The sequence below is a fragment of the Ipomoea nil genome, unplaced genomic scaffold (assembly GCF_001879475.1).
Source record: "Ipomoea nil cultivar Tokyo-kokei standard unplaced genomic scaffold, Asagao_1.1 scaffold2494, whole genome shotgun sequence".
NCBI lineage: Eukaryota > Viridiplantae > Streptophyta > Magnoliopsida > Solanales > Convolvulaceae > Ipomoea > Ipomoea nil.
In genome coordinates, this window is record NW_017618922.1 from 1,552,268 (window position 1) to 1,577,295 (window position 25,028).

Below are 25,028 nucleotides of genomic sequence, written 5' to 3' on the forward strand. Positions count from 1 at the left end.
ATAATACATATGCACTTCTTTAATTTAGAATTATGTGTCTACAATGTCTTTATTCAAAAAAAAAATATTCATTATCAATAAATTAAATAAGAGAAATAATTTCATTAGTTATATTGTATTTATTTTTCTCAAATATAAAAGTTCTTTACATTCAAATTCATCAATTGATTATATTTGCTACAATGTCCCTACAATGTCTTTATTAAAAAAAAATATTCATTATCAATAAATTAATTAAGAGGAATAATTTTATTAGTTATATTGTCTTTATATTTCTCCAATGTAAAAATTCTTTACATTCAAATTCATCAATTGATTATATTCACTACATTGTCTATTATCTTTTTGGTGCACTATTTTTTAATTAAATAAAGCCAATCATAATAACTACTTGAAGGATTTGTTGGCAAAGAGAGTATTCTAATCACACAACAAATTGAAGTGAGAATTACCTCGCAATGTCATTGTTTGACAATCAGCAATTAGCGGTTAGAGATAGCGGATTATATTAGCGAATTTGACCTGCGAATTATATCAACGGTTGGGAAAAAGATATTTGAAAAAATTAACTGTTTAGATTACCATGTAAAATGACCTAAGGGTATAATAATAATAATAATAATAATAATAATAATAATAATAATAATAATAATAATAATAATAATAATAATAATAATAATAATAATAATAATAATAATAACAATAATAATAATAATAATAATAATAGTTTTAAAAAAATAATATAAAAAAAAACTAAGCCAATCATATTAACTACTTGGGAGATTTATTGACAAAAAGATATTCAAATCACGCAACAAATTGAAGTGAGAAACTATCTCGCAATGTCCTTGTTTGGCAATCCGTAGTTAGCTCTTAAATATTAGTATATATTTAATATTTTATGACCTAATTTTTATTTTCTCTCCCTTATGTCAAATTTAACATTCAATTGTCTATGCATGAACAATTCCAATATAATCTTGCCCTAATATACTTTAAAATACTTATTTAAAAAAAAATATTGGGCATTATCTCAATCGCGCAATGTGCGTAAAAAACTAATTTTTTAATAAAATGAATGGCTCAGATTGATTAGATTTTAATTTTTCCTTAAGATTTACTAATTTATCCTTAATGAATATGATTATCCATTAACTTTTCCATTAAATATTATCTTTTATGTTAATTTCTGTTAGTTCACCGTTAACTTACTCATTGATTTCAATAAGAAATGTCTTATGTTCGAACCCCATCCCAATCAAAGTTGGCATGATTAGAACTCTATTTTACTCTTATTAAATTAAATAAAATAATAATTTAGTAGCATTTCTTTAATTTAGAATTATGTGTCTACTATGTCTTTATTCAAAAAAAATTATTCATTATCGATAAGTTAAATAAGAGAAATAATTTCATTAGTTATTTTGTATTTATTTTTCTCCAATATAAAAATTCTTTACATTCAAATTCATCAATTGATTATATTCGCTACATTGTCCATACAATGTCTTTATTAAAAAAAATTATTCATTATCAATAAATTGATTAAGAGAAATAATTTTATTAGTTATATTGTCTTTATATTTCTACAATGTAAAAATTCTGTACATTCAAATTCATCAATTGATTATATTCACTACATTGTCTATTATCTTTTTTGTGCACTATTTTTTAATTAAATATCAAAGTTATAATACAAAATAATGCTATATATTTATTTACCAAGTATTTTATTAATACCATGAAAAAATTAAAAAATATATATAATTAATAAAGTCAATCATATTAACTACTTTAGGGATTTGTTGACAAAGATAGTATTCAAATCACACAACAAATTGAAGTGAGAATTATCTCGCAATGTCCTTGTTTAACAATCAGCAGTTAGCGGTTAGTGTTAGCGGATTATATTAGCGAATTTGACCTGCGAATTATATCAATGGTGGGTAAAAAGATATTTGAAAACATGTAAAATGACCTAAGGATATAATAATAATAATAATAATAATAATAATAATAATAATAATAATAATAATAATAATAATAATAATAATAATAATAATAATAATAATAATAATAATAATAATAATAATAATAATAATAATAATAATAATAATAATAATAATAATAATAATAATAATAATAATAATAATAATAATAATAATAATAATAATATATTTTGTATAAGGACATTTATGTCTTTTAAACATATATTCCTTTTCTATTCCTTAACTAACCAAACGTTGGAATACAATTCCTAAAGTCTATTCCTTCAGCGAACCAAATAATATCATATAATTCATATTCTATTCCTTACTTATTCCATTCCCCCTGGAATAGCATTCCTATTCCCTCCAAATTGATTCCGTGAACCAAACAGGCCATTAGGGATTTGTTGACAAAGATAGTATTCAAATCACACAACAAATTGAAGTGAGAATTACCTCGCAATATCCTTGTTTAACAATCAGCAGTTAGCGGTTAGCGGATTATATTAGCGAATTTGACCTGCGAATTATATCAACGGTGGGTAAAAAGATATTTGAAAACATTTAAAATGACATAATAATAATAATAATAATAATAATAATAATAATAATAATAATAATAATAATAATAATAATAATAATAATAATAATAATAATAATAATAATAATAATAATAATATAATAATAATAATAATAATAATTGTTTTAAAAAATAAAAAAATAAAATTAAGCCAAGTATATTAACTACTTGAGGTTTATTGTCCAAGTATCTCGCAATGTCCTTGTTTCGCAATCATCAGTTAGCTTTTCAATATTTGTATATATCTAATATTTTATGCCCTAATTTTTATTTGGTCTCCCTTATGTCCTGTATTTGGTTTCAGCTATACCTATACAATTATTTTATTGACAATTATAATCAATCTTGACTATATTATCTTGCATTTGTAAACTTAGAATTGCTTATTTAAATATACAAATATAACATTTAATTATCTATGCATGAACAATTCTAATATAATCTTTCTTTAATATACTTTAAAGTACATATTTAAAAAAAAATAAAAATATTGAACATTATCTAATTGCGCAATACGTGTAAAAATCTAGTGTTAACTATAAGTACATAATTTAGACACCGATCCACTATATGCATAAACATAAACCCTGATCTAAATCTAAAATATAAGAATTGACAATCGTTATACCATACACCACATTGCACGTAGGTCTATGCGCCTACGTGCAAAACGGTGGCGTTTTAATATTACTCCGTTAGTGGATATTTGACGGGACGGGCGCCTCTCCGTCCGTCCAATCACATTTAAATATATATATATATATATATATATATATATATATATATATATATATATATATATATATATATATATATATATATATATATATATATATATATATATCAAACCTTTCTTCTTCACGAAGCCTTCAATTACCACTCCCTGCAATTCAAAAATGATCACATTTTTTTCGCGAACTACGCCAAAAACCGCAAAAACTTCACCACATTCTTCTGCAAAAGGGCATACAACATCGCAAAGATACAAGTAAGCATAACTACTATTACTTCTCATTCCAAACATTCATGCTATTACTTCATTGTGTTAATACAGCAATGATACCAAGGGTTACATATTACTTGGACTTGTGTATATTCTGGTATAAGATTATGTACATTACTGTTTTCAGGTCCTATGCCTTATCATTGATAACCGCTATTTTTATACTCCACATTATGTGTATTCCTGATATATGTTATGTGTATTCATGGTATATGTTATGTGTATTCATTCATTATATTATGTACATTGGTGTTCTCAGTTGATATACCTCATCATAGATAGTCATTATTCTTCTATTCCAAAATTATGTGTATCCTGGTTATATGTTATGTGTATTTCTTCATAGCATTATGTACATTACACATTTGCATCCCTGCAAACTTCTCAATCCCAGTATATTGTCTGTCTGGTGTTAATATTAGTGTTACCTAATACTTAAAACTGTTATTATGTCAACTAGGGTTACATATTACTTATACTTGTGTTTATTCTGATATAATATTAAGTACATTAATGTTCTCAGTTCCTATACCTCATCATAGATAACCATTTTTCTTATATTCAACATTATGTGTATCCTAGTTATATATTATGTGTATTCATTCATTAGATTATGTACATTGTATATTTGCACCCCTGTAAAATTCTCAATCCCAATCTACTGCCTATTTGGTATTAATATTAGTGTTACGTATTCCTTATATTTGTATTTATGTGTATTGTGTTGTTACAGATATGTCAACCCCTACACCCACTAATCCCCGGAGATCTCCAAGAAAAAGGAATGTTGCACCTACATCAACACCTACAACCACGTCTGATCCTACACTACTACAAATTGCCAGAGAGGGTAAACGAAAGAAAAATACCGCTGCTTCGTCAAAGGGTGCTGAAACATGTTCTGAATCACCAAATGTTGAAACCAGTACAAATGCCGGTGATGCCCCCAAACAGCCCGCTGCCAAAAAACAAAAGAAAACCCATGCCAGTGCAGCTGCTGAACCTGCTAAAAAACAAAAGAAAACCCATGCTAGTGCAGCTGCTGAACCTGCCAAAGCCCCAAAGAGCATAAGAAGTAATGAAAAATAGAAGAGGATAAAACCAAGAAACAATGATTATTTATCTGTACGGACCTCCCCAAAGCAGCTCTGTGCACTCGTCAGTAGTCTGAGCCCAGAACAGCACCAAGCTGTTCGAGATATGGGATTTGGATCCCTTTTAAATGCAACACTGTCCTTGTGTGATTGTGAACTTCTGAGATACCTTCTTGAGCGCTTTGATGTTGGTAGATGCTCAATACATCTGGAAGAGGAGGAGCTCCTTCTAGGAGATGATGATGTACAGAAAACACTTGGCATCCACAGAGGCCAACAGACTGTTGTGGAGGCTGAAATAACAAGCAAGGACCCACAGTTCACTGGCTTGGTTGCACTTTGGAGACAGCGATGGGGAGTGAAGACAGGCACACCAACTACAAGCCAGATGCTGAATGGCATTATTGAGAGGCGTGATCATGGAGACATGTTCAAACGTGACTTCATAATCTATGTTGTTTCCACATTGATAAGAGGCTTCAAGAACATGTTCTGCAACTACAGGCTCCTGTATTCACTGCAAGATGTCAGCAAGATCCAAGACTTCAACTGGTGTGCTTACACGATACGATCTCTTGTTGACACCACCACAACATGGAGGGGCAAACGTGATGCAGCCTTCACTGGTCCTGCAACTTTCCTGATGGTATGCACTCTGTATATTGACCTATAACCTTATGTGTATTCATGATATACATTATGTACATTGTAGACTATAATTATGTACATCTTTTAATAACTTTATGTGTATCCTACTCTGCCAACCTAAACATAAACTGATACTGATTTTGAATGGTTTATCTTCTTCTTTTTGTTTCTCTATTTGAAGTTGGCATACCTAGACAAAGTGTAGGTTAGAGGAGAAATAGTCAAAAAGAGAATTCCCACCATCACTTCATGGACTTCAAGTGATTTGAGGGCAAGGGTCAAGGTTGAAAGAGACATAGGCGGCATTGGAAAGGGCAAAGTCGTTGAATATATCCCAGATGCACATCAGCCACCACCTCCTCAACTGCCACCACCCCGTGAACTGCCACAAGGTCAGGAAGTTGAAAAGGTCACCACCGCATTGAAAAAGATGACCACGAGCATTATGGAGTTCGGTGAGGTCATGGCAGATGTTGGGGCAAACACCTCTGTTGTTGAGATTATAAAAAATGTGTTCAGCAACTTATCCGCCACTGCCAACCTCACCCCAAGCCCGAATCCAACCCCACCGGAAAACTTACTGCGAGATGATGATATCTACAACCAACCCAGTTTTTTGGATGCGGTTGCTGAACTTGAAGCGGCATTCCTGGCAACATTGAAGAACATGACAACTGCTGACATACCCGCACCAACTTTTAATCTCCTGACGCCAACTAGCCATGACGCTACTCCCGAAGAGGCCCCAAGAAATGCAACTCCACCTGAAACAACACCACCTCCGCCCGAACCCACATCTGAACCCCGAGCAGCAACTCTATCAGCATCACCCACCACACCACCACCACAAACAACCAAAGGAAACACAGCAGCAGCAGCACTTACCCCAATTGCAACACTCTTGGAGAATATCATTGATGACATAGCTGATGGTTCACCCCAATCACTACCAGCAACTGAACAGAAAACTCCAGAACAAATTGAATTTGAAAGCTCAAGAATGTTTCCGCCTATGCATTCCTGCCATCAGATGAAACTGAGTACCCTTATTAGTATGTATTTCATTTATAACTTGTTATAACAGATGCTTTCAGTTGATATACCACATTATGTGTATTCATGATATTTGTTATGTGTATTCATGATATATGTTATGTGTATTCATTCATAATATTATGTACATTGGTGTTCTCAATTGATATACCACATTATGTGTATTCCTGATATATGTTATGTGTATTCATGGTATATGTTGTGTGTATTCATTCATGATATTATGTACATTGGTGTTCTCAGTTGATATACCACATTATGTGTATTCCTGATATATGTTATGTGTATTCATGGTATATGTTATGTGTATTCATTCATGATATTATGTACATTGGTGTCCTGGTTATATGTTATGTGTATTACTTCATGACATTATATTACTTTAAATTGTGAAATGTTTATTTTGTAATATCAATTTGTTTTGTTTGTTTCCAGTGAAATGTTGTTTTCTGCCCATGATCTGTTTGCAACGAGGGAGGACATTGCAACATTGGCAAATGGACAACTAGCTACAAATATCCTGCAAATCTGGGCACACAGATTGACGGTGCTTGATATGAAAAGATCAATTGATCAACCAAAAAGGATCTTCTTCTCGGAAGCTGCTTACGTAAGTACACATCTACAACTAACGCATTTTTTAAAACAATGTACTATATGACACACAACCTCTTCTTTGCAGATGACGCTTGAAAATGTTGAAATAAAAGCAAGGAATATGGATATAGGTGACTTCTGTGCAAATATTGACTACCAGTTGAGGGGGACTGCAATTGATATCACAGATGCAAGTCTTGTAAGTAAAACAAAATATATATATATATATATATATATATATATATATATATATATATATATATATATGTGTGTGTGTGTGAATTCTAAGATTATTGAATTTATGTATGTATTTGACACAATTTGTTAAATACCTTTTAATTATTCATTTCAGGTTTTCTTTACAATCTTGAGGTACAATCACTACTACTTGATGTGCTTTAACATTCCCAAGTCAAAACTTCAGATCATTGATAACAAGCTAATGCCCAAGGGAATACCAAATACGAACAGATATGAGAACTGCCCGGCTAAGTTGGTAAGATAAACTAATACTCCTATTAAATATCTATACACTATAGTTTAATATTTACATTACTTAAATTAATTAAACACTACAATTACTATAATGTGCAGAAAACAGCTTTCTACAAATACCTCCAATCGAAGAAAAACACCCTTGCAAGAAAAGTGAAGAATATCGAAGCTGAGTGCATTCACATGTCATGGCAAGATGAAGAGAACACAACAGATTGTGGTGTGTATTGCATGCGCCACATGGAAACTTACAAAGGGACTGCAGTAGACAAATGGGAAACAGGTTTCGTAGGGGGTGATAGTGATGTAAGTAATAATCAACTTTATTCTACATTACACATGTTATCTCTTGTTTCTTCTAATTTTAACATGTATCTTTTGTTTACGGTAGGCTGCTTTCATTACATCGCTTAGAGCAAAATATGTAGCAAACATCATCATGTGGAAGAAAAACGAATACATGGAAACAGTCATGCAATCAGCAAGGGACAACTACAAGAAAGAGAAGTGAAACTACTAACCACAATCTGTAAAAATCAGTTCTGCTAATCCAAACACATGGTTACTTGTATTTTTGGTTCAATTTCTAGAAGTTTCAGTTGATAAACAATTATCAAAAATTTGTATATGCTCCTTTTGGTAATCCAATCTAATGTTTACTTGTATTCTATATTTTTCATATTCCCCAATATGGTTTTGTGCATAATCAATGCATATACTACAAAAACTGTGAACTATCAAAAATTGTACATAATCATATGAAGTAATACACATAACCCATATAATGAATACACATAAACTTTCAAACAGTGCACATACTACTAAAAAAAGTCTAACAAATATTTTGTTTCTGCTAATATATATAATCAAACATCCTACTGAATGTAAACATGTACATAATACACATATGACCAAGCATATCATTTCCCTATACTGATAACTGCAAATCTAAAAAAGAAATGTACATAAATAAATAAAAGTAATTAACACAAATAAAAATGTACATAATCATATGAAGTAATACACATAAAGTATATAAGGAATACACATAAAGTATATAATTAATACACATAAACTTTTAAAACAGCACATATCATAATAAAAGTCTATTTTATTACTGCTGAGTTATGTGATTTAACATCGTTCTGTACGTGATACATATTACTACGATGATTAACACTAACATGTGCTTTAATTATCATCCATGCTTGACATTGTGCTAACGTGACAAAAACTAGAACCTCCGGAACTTGGGTGCACAAGATATCCATCGCCTGCAATATTTAAAATATCACCCTCAACTTGAGACTGAACAGCAGATTTTATTTTGGAAGCAACCATATTTGCAAGATGCTTCCGTCCCCTTGCTTTGTTATATTTCTTTGAAATAACACTGCTCACCCTCCTATTCCGCAACCCTTTCATCCGCCTAGTAGATGGATCCTTTATAACACCACTTGTCGATCCTATGTCACAATCTTCAAATAAACTGCCACCACATTCAGCTTCAAGTCTTCTCTTTGCATCTGCAATTGCTTCTTCACAAATCTTCCATCCTTCGATATTTTCTTGACTATAAACAGCAAGCCTCTGAAATTTCCTAATGATTTCTAATAACCAAACAGAAGATGCACCATTACCACTATCAACTCTAGACATTATATCAACATTATCAACTTCAACAACTTTTTTAGTCCACCTCTTCAAAATATACTTCTCGGGGACTTCAGAAACACAATGCACATTTAGAATGCGTAAACAATAACAACACAAAATCCCCAATTCAGTAAACAACTTGCAACTACATCCAATGTCCATTTGTCTACTGTTAAACACCACTTCATGCCTAATAATATCAACATCAGGCCTCCAGACATGATACTTATATACACCATCTTCCAACATCACACGCTCTTGATAGCATGATCCACCTTTCAAAAATTGTTCTTCAAACAAATAGTATATCTCAATTGTATAAATTTCCCTAGCATGCAACAGAATCTTAACATTATCCATCACCATTGTGGGTACACCTTGTGAACACCGAACATCTTCCCCATTCTCTCTACTTCTCCACTCTGATATGACCCCAACAAAAGAGTTATAAAAATCACACAAACCAGATGTCTTGGACAACCTTCTAGAAATAGAGTGATTGGTGGTCTCACTCCTTTGAGAAGATAAAATCCCACCCGAAAAATAATCTTTATTAAAAGCAGGACACCATTTTTCTCTACACCCATACAACTTTTCAATCCAGTGATTATTGTGACATTTATATGTTGTAACCATCCTGAAATAACATGCCATAGATATATTAAAGTAAACCTACAAGCATGTCAGTATATAACATACAGAACAGACTAATGTACATAATCTTATACATGAATACACATAAACTATCAAACAGATACACATAAACTTGATCCAGAAAAATAATTCTGTATTCTGTATAATATAATCTACAACTATTCATTCAATGATAATCCATGTGTAAACTAATAATAAAAACAAACAAAAAAAAAAAAAAACAAAATAACGAAGCATACATCAGACACGTACCTCGTCCAATAAAATTCAAACTCCGCCTCTGTATCCGTATACTTCAACAAGCAATTGAATATATCTAGGAAATCTTTTTGATTTCTTAACCCTTTAATGTGTTTATTTGAGTTCTCGCCAATATGCCATATACATAGCCGATGTCGTGAACTTGGAAAAACTTGAACAATTACAGCAGCCATAGCAGCACATTGATTAGTCATTATGCTTTGTGGACTTTTGTAATCCATAGATCTCAAAAATGTCTTAAACAACCATACAAATGACTCAATCTTCTCATTCATCAAAAAACCGCATCCAAACATAACATTCATGCAATGGTTATTCATGCCAACAAAAGGTTCACAAATCATGTCATATTTGTTAGTACGATATGTTGTATCGTGAACTAGCAAATCCCCGAACAAATCATAGTCTCTCCTCATCCATCCATCCCTCCAAAAAAAAAACTACACAACCTTGACTCCAAATCCACCTCAAAATCAAAGTAAAAATCCCTTTCACTTGACTGCCTCCGTTTGAATATTTCAATCAATGTGTTTGAATCGGTACCATCCAATATGTTCAATGCATCGTTACATAGAGAATTATATGCATCCCTACTTGTAAACCCAACAAGTGGTGATCCCCCTGATTGTGTTTTAAGGAATCTTACACCATCTGCAACAAACACACCACTGCTCTTCAAATCAGTAAGATATGATATATGATTCCTAGACACCATCCTATGTGACCTTAGAAGGTAACTCTTGCTTGGTGGAACCAATTCATGATTATGCAACTTCTCATGCTTCGAAACAATCCACATCCCATTCTCATGTAAATCGAATTGGACAAATGCACCACAACCTGTACGACCATCAATTTTAGAATAACACCCTTTTCCTGTACTCCTTTTAAAACCATCATTCGAACAATGGAACATCTTCGTTTTCATTGTTTTTGTAGCAGAACTATATCTTTGCTTACCCCTCCTCACGCTAAAACCTACTCTAAAGGCATAATCATTATACATGTCATATGCTTCATCAACCAAACACACTGACATCCCTACCAAATCCTGATCAGCTGCAAATAACATACATTTTAACTACCCATACTGTTAATGTACATAATCCATATCTACAATACATATAAACATATGGCACAATACACATAATCATTAAAATACATAAAACCTATATCGCATACTGTTAATGTACATAATCCATAACTACAATACACATACACATATGGCACAATCACATAATCATAAAACCAAACAAATCAAACCATATAATACACGTACAAGCTCACTGAAACAACAACTTCAAATCAAACCATACTAACATCCAAAACAACCACAATCAAACAGAAATTCTATATCAATTCTTATATAATTCAACACCGAGTTCAATATATTCATCATACATCAAACACAAATACAAAATAAAATCTTAAAAATCAAATACCTGGATTAGCATCCTCTGTATCTACCACTCCAACAGGATCAGTTGTATGCTCTGTCTCCGCCACATCCTGCTGTGCAATCGAATCAGACATGGCTTCCATCCAACAATTGCAGAATACGACGCAAATCGAACAATCAGGTAGCTCTCGTGTTCTCTAATCCAATATGCATGATCGGCGCGACGACATCATGTCTTTAGAGCCGCTCTCTCACTTCCCTCTTCTTACCGTTTGACGGCGTTAACAGATTAATAAAAAAAATCTGTTACATAACAATTTCATACGACGTCGTTTTGATGCTGGGCGTACATAGCTCTATACACCGGGGTGTATGGTATAAATTGCCAAGAATTGATCTTTGTTGGAATGGTCCAACGTGGAACCAAACGGCCCTAAACGGGCCCATTCCTTTTTTTTTTTTTATTTTTTTATTTTTATAAACACGTTTTCTGGTTACTTGAAAAAACAAATTAATGAGTAAATATGAAATTCATCAACTTCAATATTCAATCTGGCCAAGAACTTCAAAATTTCCGAAACCCCCATAACCAAATTCCACCACTCTCCGTGAGTGTTTATCTATATACATATACGCGCATCTTTTGAGAGAGAGAGAGAGAGAGACCATACGCAAGTACTATTGTTTATAAGCTTGGTGTTTGATTGGAAAGGGAAATCAAGAATGTCATTCAAGGGATTCGGGAAGAACTCAGGCCCAACTGAGCCTCCGAGAGCTCAAACCCTTTTCGGGAACTTCCCTCGGACCTCGTCCCCACCACCTGCATCTTTCGAGTATGTGTATATATTTTGCATTTTGTTTTATGCTTTGTCTGTTACTTTTTTATACGCAGCACCTGCATAAATGCATATGAACTTTGAATTTTGAGGGAATTGAAGAACTGGGCGATTCACATTAATCAGGAATTCATTTTTGTTGTGCTTATGAGCTGTAAAAATCTGGGGAGGGTGATGCTTATGTGCTGTCTTTGCTCTTTGTGGGAGTCTGCTGGTATAAGTATTTGAGACTGATAATTTCGCAGTAATTACTAGACTGGGACTGATATTGGGTAGAAATTTTAGAAATGCATTGGTGGCTTATTTTTGTGTCAGTGTGATCTTTTATTAGAGCTGATGGGCTTTAATTAATTTCATTTATGTGTATTTTTTGTGCTATACTATATGTTTGCATATAAGGGGTTTCTCATTAATTTTAACTTTCACTTTCAAATTGAGGAATTAGGATCTGAATATGAGTTGTGTATCAATGGAATGATTATACAGATTTGAGAAGTATAGATCTCATACCAACTTTTGGACTTCAAATGTAATATTGTGTTATTTGCAATATCTGCTTTGCCACTGTCAAAAGTTCAAAACCGATGTCATGCTCCTATGGTTCCTTATCTGTGTGGCACAAATAAGTTCCTTAACATGCATTTCATTACAGGGAACTTCAAGCAGCGGAGAGGTTGCATTCACTACCTTTAGCTTTTGATAGAAATCATGCCATCACAGTTCCATCCCACCCTTCTGCGGGAGTAAGGTAATAATCCATGCAAGTTTTTTTCTTTGCAATTTTTGAAAAGGTCTCTTTGTGGATCTATAAATCATGGTGCTGAAAATACACTGGAAGGATTTTGGGTAAAGAGGTTAATCATTCTGTGGCAGTGATATACCAATTGATAAGAGATGTTATGGATTTATACTCTTAAGACCAGTGATCCAATACAGTGATATACCAATGGAAGTCATGGCATGAGGTTTTGTATGGCCCATTTGAATATTTGGTTGATAACATTTTGTTGCTTCTAAGCACCACTACGGCACTACCTGTCATTTCTACTTAGTTGAAATTTTTATTTTGAATAATAACCATGGCATTATACCAAAGAGGTTGCTTTACCTGCTGTAAGGAACCTGGATTAGTATTTCAAACCTATTATGTATTTCATTACATGTTATGAAATCCAAAAGGAATCAGGTCTGAAAGCAGTACTTGCATGTCTTCTTAGAGTAATAAGTTGCACATTGCACAATATTTTTGAAAACCTGTTTTTCTTGTTCAGAAACAGTGAGTCTCGACCTAACTGGACTTATGGACAAAAGTCTGTTTACAAGGACCTTGATGCACCAACTGATGAAGGATCTTCTCCACACTTGCCACCCATCACTTCAAATAGTTCTGGAATTGGTGTATCACACACAGCATCCCAAGTTCAAGATCTGAAAAGAATCAGATCACCTCCCTCATTGCCAGTAGATGAAAGGATTTTAAGGAACTCCAGAATGACCAGAGGGAGGTAAAGTATTTATATCTTTGTGAATTTTCTGCTATTATTTGTGAGTAACAGTATTTCATTCTTGGTGCTAATAAAGAGTTGGGCTATAGTATTTCCTGTGCATGTATCCCCAGGAATGATGTGAGTAGTTGAATAAAATGGAAGCATTTTTAAGGGAATAACTTCTTTTTACCGTCAAGTGTTACCTGAATTTTGGCATTCAAAGAATTCATTTGAAGTACATGTCTTGGCAGGGTATGTTTTTGGCATGGGTTAGGATAAAAATAGATGGTGAAAAATTGGAAGCAGATTTGGTGTACACGCACCTTCTTTTTTGGAGATTAATGTCCCCACACTTCATGCTGTTTTGTTGTTCATTTTCTCTTAATAATGATGTTCTTATGCAATTTGTATTTTGCATGTTGCTCCATAAAAGCAGATAAATTGCTTTCTGTCTGTTTACAGTTTCTGACTGAATCTCTGACTCTTCACATTTCAATGGTAGCCATTCAGAGTTGATCTTCAATGATCCAGGCCACTTGACTGCACAACAAATGCAACCACCTCCTTCAACTTTTCAAAATAATCTGGGCTACTTGGTTACTCAGCGACCACAATCCCCTCCTTTAGGTTTCCGGAACAGTCCTCCCATTGGTAACCAAACTCCTCCTTTTGGTGAAGTTCAACGGTGAGTTAAGTTCAATTAATCTGTGTGTTTGTGTATGTCTGAAGATTTGCAGGTTTAATAGGCAAAGAACATGATATCCTTTATCTCCTCCAAAGTGGAAATGAAATTAATAGAAGCATGAAATAGAAAAGATAACAAAGTAAATAAATTCTTTCAGAAACTCAGCTTTACTGGTCTAGCCCAAGAACTTGTCATGGTGCCAACCTGTGTCTTTAAATTAGGAGGTCACAAGTTTGATCCCCAGCCCCCTCAAATGTACCAAAATAATTTATACAATTTACTTTCTTTCCTCAATGGAATATATCCAAAAATGATTTCTCTTGTAATTCCTAATTTCCTATCGATATTTCTTTTTGGTTAACAGTTGGAACTAGGATTGGTCTTTAAGTTGTAACTTTTTATCTTAAGTTTGGCTTGTATTTTTCATGCAGACATTCTCTGTCATCTCCTCTGAAGGGTAACCAATCACAGTCACCTCGAAATTTTGCAATCCCATTGGCTCAACAAAAAATTCCTACTGTGTCTACTTATTTAGATACTTATGATTCTGCAAAAAATATGCCAACCAAGCCTACTGATCAAGTCTCAAAGAGAAGCAGATCACCACCTATTTTGCCCTCTAATGGAGATTCCTTACAAAATTCTCTCTATGGTGTACACAATTCCAAACGGTAGAGTACAGTTACTGGCAGTTGTGACATTGTAGTATCTTTTTTGGTTGATATAGAAAATGTCATTTTGATGGATTCTTCTCCATTTTTTCAAATTGTATGTTAGGCCTTCCAGCTCTCCTCCCAAACTGAGGCAAAATTTTTCTTCTAGTGCTCCTGGTTCTCAAACTCATCAACAGTCTCTTACATCTGGGCATCATAATAGTGCTGATATTGGCTTGATGAAACCCATGAGCCTTCCTGTTGCCAAAAGGACCAAGTTACCATTTGTACGCACATCAGATCATGTCCTTGAAGATGAATCCTCCACTGTCCAAGATGACAGTGAACGGTAGGCTATCATACAAAATAATATAGTTGCCTTTAAATTGTATTTCATTAGTTTTGTGTTTCTGATCTTTTCTGTCTCATTGATTTTAGGGAATCTCTGGCCAAAGCTAAGCGTTTGGCCCGCTTTAAGAATGACCTACATCAACCGGTACAAAATGATCCTGGTCCTCAAGACCAGAAAGTTGTTGCTAAGAGACAACAATTGGTGGTTGAGAGACAAAAAATTATAGGGGAATCCAGTGCTAGTACTACAGGGGATTTCTCTAATGGCAATATGATATCTGATTACGAGGGCCCTGAGTCATCTGGTATCATAATAGGATCTTGTCTGGACATGTGTCCAGGTAATGGTTTTTTACATTTCATCATGCTTTTCAACTTACGAAATTGATGGCTTGGAACATACAATGAGGTTGCTAGTTGGTATATACTTCATTCCAATAAGCTTTTGCCATATTTTTTAAGCTAAGTCCCCCTGACCTGGAAATCTTGGATTCAGTTCCCACTTATGCATTGGTTGATCTCCAACTTAGTTTGTTGGCCTTTGTTTTTGTGGCATGTGGGTTTTTTGTCAGTCTAAAGAGTTTTGTTTTATTATCTATCAAAACATTGAAAATTAATTACCAACCTATTTGTGCTTTTGCACTTTAGAATCTGAGAGAGCAGAACGAGAAAGAAAAGGAGATCTTGACCGATATGAGCGCTTAGATGGAGAACGAAACCAGACAAGTAAATCTCTTGCTGTTAAGAAGGTATTATTCCTGGATCTCAAAGTTGAATTCCTACTGAAGGAAAACCATTAAGTGTAAAACTGCAAATTAAGATACTTGGTTTTCATCAGCAAAGCATAATTGACGTTCTTAAATCATTTTTCAGTACACTAGGACAGCAGAGAGAGATGCTGAACTCATCCGTCCAATGCCAATCCTGCAGCAGACAATGGATTATCTACTAAATTTGCTGAATCAGCCCTATGATGATAAGTTTCTTGGTTTGTACAACTTCTTATGGGACAGGATGCGTGCTGTCCGTATGGATCTGAGAATGCAACATATTTTCAACCTTGAAGCTATCACTATGCTGGAACAAATGGTTTGTTCATTATGCTTAATTCAAATGGTTTGGAAATATAACTCTAAACTTGTGAAGTGGCTTCTTCTAATTAGAAAAAGTGAACTGGCTATGTAAAATATCTTGCCTAAGAATGTGGTTGGATAATTGGGACAAAAGCATATAATATCAATTTGCCATCCTAGAGGATTTTTCTGCTTGATTATTTATTTCTCTTCTGTTGAATGTTCATGATTGGGCCAGAGTGGACATATATCCTATACTGATCAGAAAACTTGTCTAGTGGTTATTGGCAACTAAAATTGAGTTATCAAGAATTCAAGAAAGGTTTGGAGCTAAAACCAGCTTTTATTTTGTTTGTTTGTTCCAACAGAGATGATGCATTGATGCTGAGATGAGGTGAAATAAGCTGAAAAATTAACTTGAGTTTGGGGCTAGAAATATATAGTAAAGAACTAAAGTAATGTAAAATTGCATAACCAGATCGAGATAGTTTGAGACACCCTTAGATTCGTAGGTTGAAAAGAGAATATGTTCTGTCTCACATACTAGACATGCATAGGATAGGATTTTATGAATATAATTTACTGTTAATCATTCTCTTATGCTCTCTTTCTTTTGAAATATTGTGGTGTTTATTGGGACCAAAATCCTGGAAAGGAGTAAATCTAAATGGCTAAATCTCATGTCTTTTCAAATAAGTTGAAGTCAGCAATCTCTTGAAATGAAATGGGGAGCAGTATTTACTAGAGCAATTGTTTGATAGCCTTTTTCTATTTGTGTTTTTGGTTTTGAAAACATAGATGTGTTTTTCCTTTCAAAAGCAGACTTGTGTTTTGTTGAAGAATAAACTAAAATGTAAACATGTTTGGTTTCGTATTTTCCCTGTATCTGTATAGTAATGGTGAGTTAGTGAAGATGAAAGGGTGGGTGGGGATTGAAGAAGGGGGTGGGCTGGGCACTGCTTGGGAGCTTGGGTAGGTGGGGGTGTGGTTAGTCAAGCTTGGTGTGAGGTAGGGTAGTTGGGAGCTGGAGGTAGTTTGAGAGTGTTGTAGTAAAGGGTGGGTAGGAATGAGGAGTTGCACTGATTGATAGCATTATGTTGTAAAACAAAAATAACGGTAAAATAACTATTTTGTTTGGATTTAGTAATAAAAAATTAATATTATCGAACAGTTTTTTTCTTTTTGTTTCACAGAATCTAAAATCTAAAAGCAAAAAGAGCAAGAAATAAAAAATAGAAACAAAAGTACAAAACTTTACCTAGTGGAGCAAATAAGCAATCACAATTTTTTTCATTGGTCTTACCTGTCTTAATAATTCTCTTTGTCAGATACGACTCCACATAATTGCTATGCATGAGTTATGTGAGTATACAAAAGGAGAAGGGTTTTCAGAAGGATTTGATGCACACCTGAACATTGAACAAATGAACAAAACATCAGTTGAGTTATTTCAGTTATATGATGATCACCGGAAAAAAGGAATAGATGTGCCAACAGAGAGAGAATTCAGAGGCTACTACGCACTTTTGAAGCTTGACAAACATCCAGGATACAAAGTGAGACTTTAAAATCAAACATGATTATTAAGATTGCATCTCCAGTATCATCTGTGAATATAAAAATATTGTTTTAGGTTGAGCCCGCAGAACTGTCACTTGATTTGGCCAAGATGACACCAGATATGCGGCAAACTCCGGAAATTGTATTTGCTCGTGATGTAGCCAGGTAATTCCATTATTGGATTCTGCCAAGATAAATGATACTTCGTATAACTTTAAATATTAAGTCATTTTATTGTTATCTTTTGTTTTATTGTTGCAGAGCCTGCAGAACTGGTAATTTTATTGCCTTCTTTCGTCTTGCGAGAAAAGCTAGCTACCTTCAAGCATGCTTGATGCATGCTCACTTTGCAAAGGTATTGAAAATTTATCTGCATTAATTCACTGTCCTGGGCAATTGCTGTTTACGATATTGTCAGTCATGACATGAACTACACACTCACACACACCTTTTCCTGTTGGTTGGAAAGTAGTCCTTGAAAGTGACAGTGGCACCCAGCTGACAGTTGTACTGCAGTATGTGATTTTGTTGAAGCCCCTTTAGTGTTGAAACATGACTTGCCTAGGGCCTATGGGACATTGGATGTGCTTAACCGCTTGTTATTTCTTAAGATGCCTATATACATGCATTAACTTGATTTGTGTTTTTCTGATGCTGTACACAGTTAAGAACCCAGGCCCTTGCTTCGTTGCACTGTGGTTTACAGAATAACCAAGGAATCCCTGTTAGCCAAGTTGCCAAATGGCTTGGGATGGAGGTACTTTGTTTGGATTTCATATATCTTTTGTAGTTGAATCATCGTTCTAATTTTCTGCTTTTCCATATTCTAATCAGGAAGAGGATATAGAAAGCCTTCTTGTCTATCATGGGCTCACCGTAAAGGAATTTAAAGAACCATATATGGTGAAGGAGGGATCATTTCTGAATGTTGATAATGACTATCTGGTCAGGTGTTCAAGACTTGTTTATGGTAAAAAGTCAAGAGCAATAGTTGAAGATGTCTTTTGTACACATCTGGCAGAAACAATTTCTTCCATAAAAGAGATAGAGCCTCAGTTAGATAAAGTTGAGGAGAACCCTGCTTCTGTTCAGTTTCTTGAGTCTGATAGTTTTAACCGGGCCATTGATGAGGACATGCCTGATTATGAAACAATGTCATCTCCAAAAGATAAGGTGAAGATTATGCCAATATTTAAAATGCCTATACATAAAAAGGGTCAAGACGAAACTGTGGTGATTCCTACAAGTCCTAAGGTATCAGCTGCGCATGGTCCTCCAGAATCTCCAAAGGACATATTTAGAAATTCGGGAAAACTAAAGTATGCTACTGTTTTTGGAAGCTCTCTTGATAAAGTTGAGCAAATTGAAGCTACAGAAACACCTTTCCAACATACAGCATCAAGAGTGGAACAAGAGAGACTGCCAGTTGTGCATACTGACTTTGTTGAGAAATCTTCAGTTCCACAACATTTGCCTGTTGAAGTCATGGAAGATGAAGAACAATTGATTTCTTGTCAACAGGTTGAAACTGATGTAGCAGAAGCAGGTTATTATGATGAAGAAGTTGCAGAGGCTAAACTTAAACTGATTATAAGGTGTAGCTTGCTTAACCGATTTATATCTGGCTTGTGGTGCTGCTGCCCTCTGACTAACAGTCTAACACATTGTCATTCTACAGAATATGGAGACGGCACTCTTCAAAGAAAAGGGAATTGCGAGAGCAGAAAAAGCTAGCAGCAAAAGCTGCATTAAGCTCACTGTCATTGGGCCCACCAATTTGGCACTACAAAACTGTAAGTTCTGTTTTGCTTTGTAACAGTTCTTCTCAAAGAAGAGGTGCTTAAAACTATCAGATACCTGAATCCCCTAACGGCCTAACCTTTCATTTTTATTTCACTCCATTCCATAGGATTTTTTTAATAAAAATAAACTTAATTACTTATTCTACCCTTTGCATTTCCAATTTCCAAATTTGTTTTGTTTTTGTATTATCAAGTAGTATTATATTCTTTGAAGGGAAAATATGTAAAAATATAACTTAGTGTTAGTAGGCAGACCAGTATAGGCAGGGAGAGGGTCCAAACATTACTCTCAAGTACCAAAGGATGTCCAACTGTCCATGTGAAATTATCCTTTCTAGAACAAAATGAAAGGTCACTGCCTCAAATTATCTAGCTCTCAAGTACCGAAGGATGTCCGGTCTTGAAATCAGAAGCCTTAGAAGATGGCTCCTATAAATTTATATTCAATTCCTTTGCTTGGAGTTGCTGGAGAGAACCTCAACTTGGCTCTTTCTGATCACACACACAAGTCAAGGCAGCTTTCGGAAACATAAAATAATATTTATATCTGTAGTTTTCTGTTTCAAGTGATCCAGCTCCTTTTCTTATTTTTGGTATTTTCCTCTCTAACCCTGCCTATTAGCAGTAAAAATGTATTTCCTTACTGCATCTCATCTCATTTTCAAATTTCAATACATGCCAATATACCATGTTATCTTTCTCTAACATTCCTTTGATTCTCATCCAAATTTCTCCTGTTCTTCAGCAGCCAAATTTGCTTGGTGATTTCAACATTGATGGTGTGATGATGAAGAGATATGAAATTCAACAAAAGTCATGGTCAAGGCTGAATGTATCAGATGTTGTTGTCTCTAAACTTTCTGGAAAGAACAATGCTGCTAACTGCCTCTGCTGGAAAGTCATTTTATGTTCTCATGATGACATGCAATATTTAAATAAACCAATCCAAAGAAATGAAGTTGACAAGTTGGCTGCTGGATCATGGCTTCTTTCCAAGCTTATCCCTGCTAATGATGGCATTGATGACGAGCTGGTTTTATCATCACCTAGACTGTCAATATGGAAGAAGTGCATTCATAATGTATCTGGGGGGGAGCTGACAAGTTGTTTCTCAGTTATCAAGAAAACTGAATTTGATAATCTAAGTGAGACTGTGGCAGGTGCAAGTGCTATTGTCTTCCTGGTGTCAGAGTGCCCATGGGAGATCCAAAAGAAAAGACTTTATGAACTTCTGATGGCTCTGCCTTCTGGTTCCTGTCTGCCTCTTTTGATATTAAGTAGTTCATGCAAGAATTTTCTAGATCCCTCGACCATAACTGAAAAATTGGGGCTCCATGACATTGATAAGTCACAGATTAATGCATTTTGCATTGTTTTCCTTAAAGACGACCCTACGGAACAGTTGAGTGGATTTTTTAGTGATGAGCAATTGAGACAAGGGCTAGAGTGGCTAGCAGATGAATCACCCCCACAACCAGTACTTCACCATGTAAAAACCCGTGAACTGGTTCTGTACCACTTAAATCCCTTATTGGAGGCTCTTGATAAGATTAATGCTCAAAACACAAATCCAAATGACTTGATTTCAGCTTTTAATGAGGCCTTGGATCAATCAGCAAGAGAAGTAGCTGCTGCTGCTCAAGCAACGCCTACTTGTTGGCCCTGCGCTGAAATTGCATTGCTGGAGCAATGTGGCAGTGAGAACAGTTATTTTTTGCAGTACTTACCAAGCATAGGATGGAGCTCTGCTGCAAGGATTGAACCACTTGTGCATGCAATAGCTGGGTGCAAACTTCCAGCTTTTGAGGAGGATGTAAGTTGGCTATACAAAGGCAGTGATAAGAATAGTGAGATTGAGTACCAAATGTCACAACTTGAGAATTGCTTGTTCAAGTATTTCGCTGAGACTAGTAAGCTGATGGGACAGTCAATAGCTGCAAAAGAGGTGAACATTATGCTACAGAAGTACACTCGGCTTCAACTCCATAACCGTAACTTTTATCTCATGCCAAACTGGGTCATGGTTTTCAGACGGGCATTCAATTGGCAGCTAATGAATTTAGCTCATGGAGGATTTTCATCAGTTTATGTCTTGAAGCAACCGGAGCTCTCCATTTCACCTCAAGCTGTGTCTGTGTCTAACTTAAACGTTGAAGATGGATCAGTATTGCCTTTTGTATTGGTGCAACCCTCCCTTGATGAGATGGTTGAAGTTGGTTGTACCCCTTTTGCATCTGCATCTGAATCTCATATCCTAAATACGCAACGAGGCTTTGAAACACGGTGGCCTATGGCTTTAGATGATCGTAACATTGAAAAGGCTTCTAATGGAGTTCAGCCATTGCGGGATGAAATGAATGTTGATCAGCATGGTACATTTGCGACATCTTATAATCATGCAACAACAGAAGTAAAGAATAAGGGAGGTGAACCTCTGCCAGCCCCCAAGGCATCAAAGGGAACTAACAAATTAAGTGAGTTGTTAGAGAAGTGTAATCTTGTGCAGAACATGATAGATAAGAAGTTGTCCATATATTTTTAATTCCTTTGAAACTCTACTTCCTCACAATGTAGCATATCTAATTTTTCAACACCATATTTATACCTAAATGGTGAAGAAAAGCTCATGTACCCTGTAGTGATCTAGTACAATGGTGTTCTTTGTAGACAGTTATAGATTGATTCCAATTTTGTGTAACATGCTTTGCTTTATTTGTCTATTTGTGCATATTGCACTTTGGATTTGTAACCATTTTTACTCATCAGAAAAACAGTAGAAATTGAGTGGTATACTCAGGGTTTCCACCGTTGAACACAATATTGCTGGATTGTCTTTTGAAACTCAAAGTTAAGGATCAAACTCTTGACCTTTGGTTAAGGATGAATGAGTCCATTCCCCTCAACCACACCCTTCAGGATGAGAGCTCAATACATGTTTCAATTTTAAACAACTTAAAAGTAAAGCCTAAATCTTCCAACTCCAATGAGAAAAAGACAGATCTTAATTACACAAGAACCATGGAACCCAAGTGTAAGCCCAATCTAATTATAACTACAACCAACAGCATTGCCACTTCTAGATATTATAGAACAAACAAAAATCTTCAAGCCAGTTGCTACAAGAAGAAATTGAGTAATTGCATTATGAATTGGTCAAGTCTTTAATTTGTACAAGGATCATTGTTATGTCGTCTGTTCGCTTTTCATGCTCTAGCCACAGCCTGAACGATTCTCCAGCTATATGAAAACATGCACTTCGAGGATCAGCATATCTGCTTGCCTACACACAATAATCAAAGGAAACGATATATGAATTTGAACATTCAATAGCGTAAAGTGGCAAGACTAATAACTAGTAGAGGATGATAACTTTTGAAGGGAAGAAGAAAACATAACACGAGGTCAACTCAACCTCCAAAAAAATTTCGTTCCACTTGCAACAAATTATGCATCAGCCAAGATTCCCCAAGACATTCTTCCATGTTATTCTTATATGCATGAGCTCAAATTTAAAAACAAAAAGGGACTTCATTTGGTGCTGTACGCAATGCATACTAAACATTAGAATTCAAGGACACTTTAATTTCCTTCCAGTGATAAGTAGGGTAAGGTTTCAAACTGTACTTTGATACACAACTACATATTTAAGTACAGATTTTTAAACACTTTGAGATGAATAATGGTAGTTGGCAAAGAAATGGAACAATGTGGACAGAGATATCCTTATTGCATTGCTCAAAGAAGCAGTGAAAAGAAATTATAGCATTGAAAACAATGTGGCCATACCATGTGAAGATGATGATTATATCTATAGAATTTCACATCCATATTCATATTATTAATCAAACTGTTAATAGCATAGCATTTTCATCATAAAGGAATTATATCTATAGAATTTCGCATCAAACGGATTACATACCATGTCTACTGCCCTTTGGCTGGAGAGGAATTCAAAGACCCCATCACTTGCAACTACAAAGAAGGGATAATTTGGCGTTAGCTGTATCGTTGACACTTCTGGAATAGCAACTACGCCAATTTTCTCTGCTATATGATCACCTACACTCCGCGTAAATGCAGTCCCGGGATACATCCCATTTTGAACCCATAGTCTAGGCGGATCATTGCCTTCAGTCTCCTCATCACCCCATGACTGAATTCCTGGATCCTTTAGTCCCTCCACTTGATCAACACTCAAGACTCTGGCCCCACAAAGCTTCACCCGCTCGCGCTCATCTTCCCTAAAAGGCGTCTGATCCGAAGACAAATCTTTGACAACAACTGCATTATTCCCTTCATTAACAGCTAGCACTGCCCTAGAATCACCCACATTTGCAACATACAATGTGTCCCCAACAATCAGAGCTGTTATAGCTGTTGTCCCACTCATGGAGTCATCTATATCACTAGTGTGAAGTTGTTCATTGGTTGTTAAAAATGCAGAGTTGTAAGCTTTGATAGGGTCATCCAAGAGTGTGGGATCATTTGATAAGAGTTCAACTAGTCTATCCTTGACAAAAAGGGAACACTGTGTACCAAATTGCCCATGCCCATCAAACACACCAAAGAAATGGACATTTGGGTTGCCCTGAAGCCCTGTTCTAATACAAAAACTATCTTGATTTTCCTTCTCAGGGGTGTCAGGGTAATAACCACGTTGTGTAAGGGCACAGTACTCTAACCTCAAGTTGTGAGAAGGCACAGCAACAACATCCACCCAAGTTTCAGCAATGGAGTGTTTTCGACCCGCAAATGCACCGAATTTTATCTTGTTACGGTTACCCCCATCCGAAGAAGATGATAGGAATCTTCTGCAACACTTTCCACAAATGCAACCCATTGTCTCAACAAAACCAAACAAGTGTTTGCAGAAAGTCCCAAACAGAAACAGACAATCGTCAAAACCTCAACTCCGAACAGACACAAGAGTCTTGACAAAATGGGTATCTCCAAGATTGCATTATTGGAGAATACCCATCATCTCAGGATGAACAATCCCCAGAAACAAATTGCGTTCCAAGAAACTATAGTTTATCAAGGAAATTCCCAAAGGATTAGAATTTCAAATCTGATCAAAGAGGGGAAATATTGAAAGAAAAATCAACAGGAAGATGCAAAAGAATTTCAGAACGTGATCGTTGGTTTAAGAAAAT

General features: G+C 34.9%; 3 protein-coding genes across 3 annotated transcripts; 1 reads left to right on the forward strand and 2 right to left on the reverse strand.

Moving 5' to 3' along the window:
• Nucleotides 1-9,394: 9,394 nt before the first annotated feature.
• LOC109153529 lies at nt 9,395-11,573 on the reverse strand. Its single transcript, XM_019301387.1, has 2 exons — nt 11,472-11,573; nt 9,395-9,751 (listed from the first exon to the last, which is right to left on the reverse strand). The coding sequence occupies exons 1-2, from the start codon at nt 11,569-11,571 to the stop codon at nt 9,474-9,476; spliced, it is 378 nt and encodes a 125-aa protein (XP_019156932.1). The 5' UTR covers nt 11,572-11,573; the 3' UTR covers nt 9,395-9,473.
• Nucleotides 11,574-11,949: 376 nt separating this feature from the next.
• Nucleotides 11,950-22,595, forward strand: LOC109153527 (SAC3 family protein B). The gene is made up of 16 exons (XM_019301385.1): nt 11,950-12,261; nt 12,917-13,012; nt 13,536-13,769; nt 14,254-14,436; nt 14,868-15,107; nt 15,214-15,438; nt 15,528-15,781; nt 16,089-16,189; nt 16,314-16,529; nt 17,842-18,069; nt 18,147-18,238; nt 18,335-18,428; nt 18,738-18,830; nt 18,908-19,668; nt 19,752-19,866; nt 20,621-22,595. Exons 1-16 carry the CDS (start codon nt 12,152-12,154, stop codon nt 22,415-22,417), a joined length of 4,839 nt encoding a protein of 1,612 aa, XP_019156930.1. The 5' UTR covers nt 11,950-12,151; the 3' UTR covers nt 22,418-22,595.
• Nucleotides 22,596-22,827: 232 nt separating this feature from the next.
• LOC109153528 (probable protein phosphatase 2C 35) lies at nt 22,828-24,769 on the reverse strand. Its single transcript, XM_019301386.1, has 2 exons — nt 23,795-24,769; nt 22,828-23,155 (listed from the first exon to the last, which is right to left on the reverse strand). Exons 1-2 carry the CDS (start codon nt 24,713-24,715, stop codon nt 23,018-23,020), a joined length of 1,059 nt encoding a protein of 352 aa, XP_019156931.1. The 5' UTR covers nt 24,716-24,769; the 3' UTR covers nt 22,828-23,017.
• Nucleotides 24,770-25,028: the final 259 nt, after the last annotated feature.

Coding starts and splice junctions, on each gene's coding strand:
- LOC109153528 (XM_019301386.1), bottom strand. CDS start 24,715: ATGGGTTGCATTTGTGGAAAGTGTTGCAGAAGATTCCTATCATCTTCT. Junction 23,156..23,794: donor GCCAAAGGGCAGTAGACATG/GTATGTAATCCG, acceptor TATTGTGTGTAG/GCAAGCAGATATGCTGATCC.
- LOC109153527 (XM_019301385.1), top strand. CDS start 12,152: ATGTCATTCAAGGGATTCGGGAAGAACTCAGGCCCAACTGAGCCTCCG. Junction 13,013..13,535: donor CACCCTTCTGCGGGAGTAAG/GTAATAATCCAT, acceptor TTTCTTGTTCAG/AAACAGTGAGTCTCGACCTA. Junction 15,782..16,088: donor TTGTCTGGACATGTGTCCAG/GTAATGGTTTTT, acceptor TTTGCACTTTAG/AATCTGAGAGAGCAGAACGA.
- LOC109153529 (XM_019301387.1), bottom strand. CDS start 11,571: ATGGAAGCCATGTCTGATTCGATTGCACAGCAGGATGTGGCGGAGACA. Junction 9,752..11,471: donor TACAGAGGATGCTAATCCAG/GTATTTGATTTT, acceptor ATGTTATTTCAG/GATGGTTACAACATATAAAT.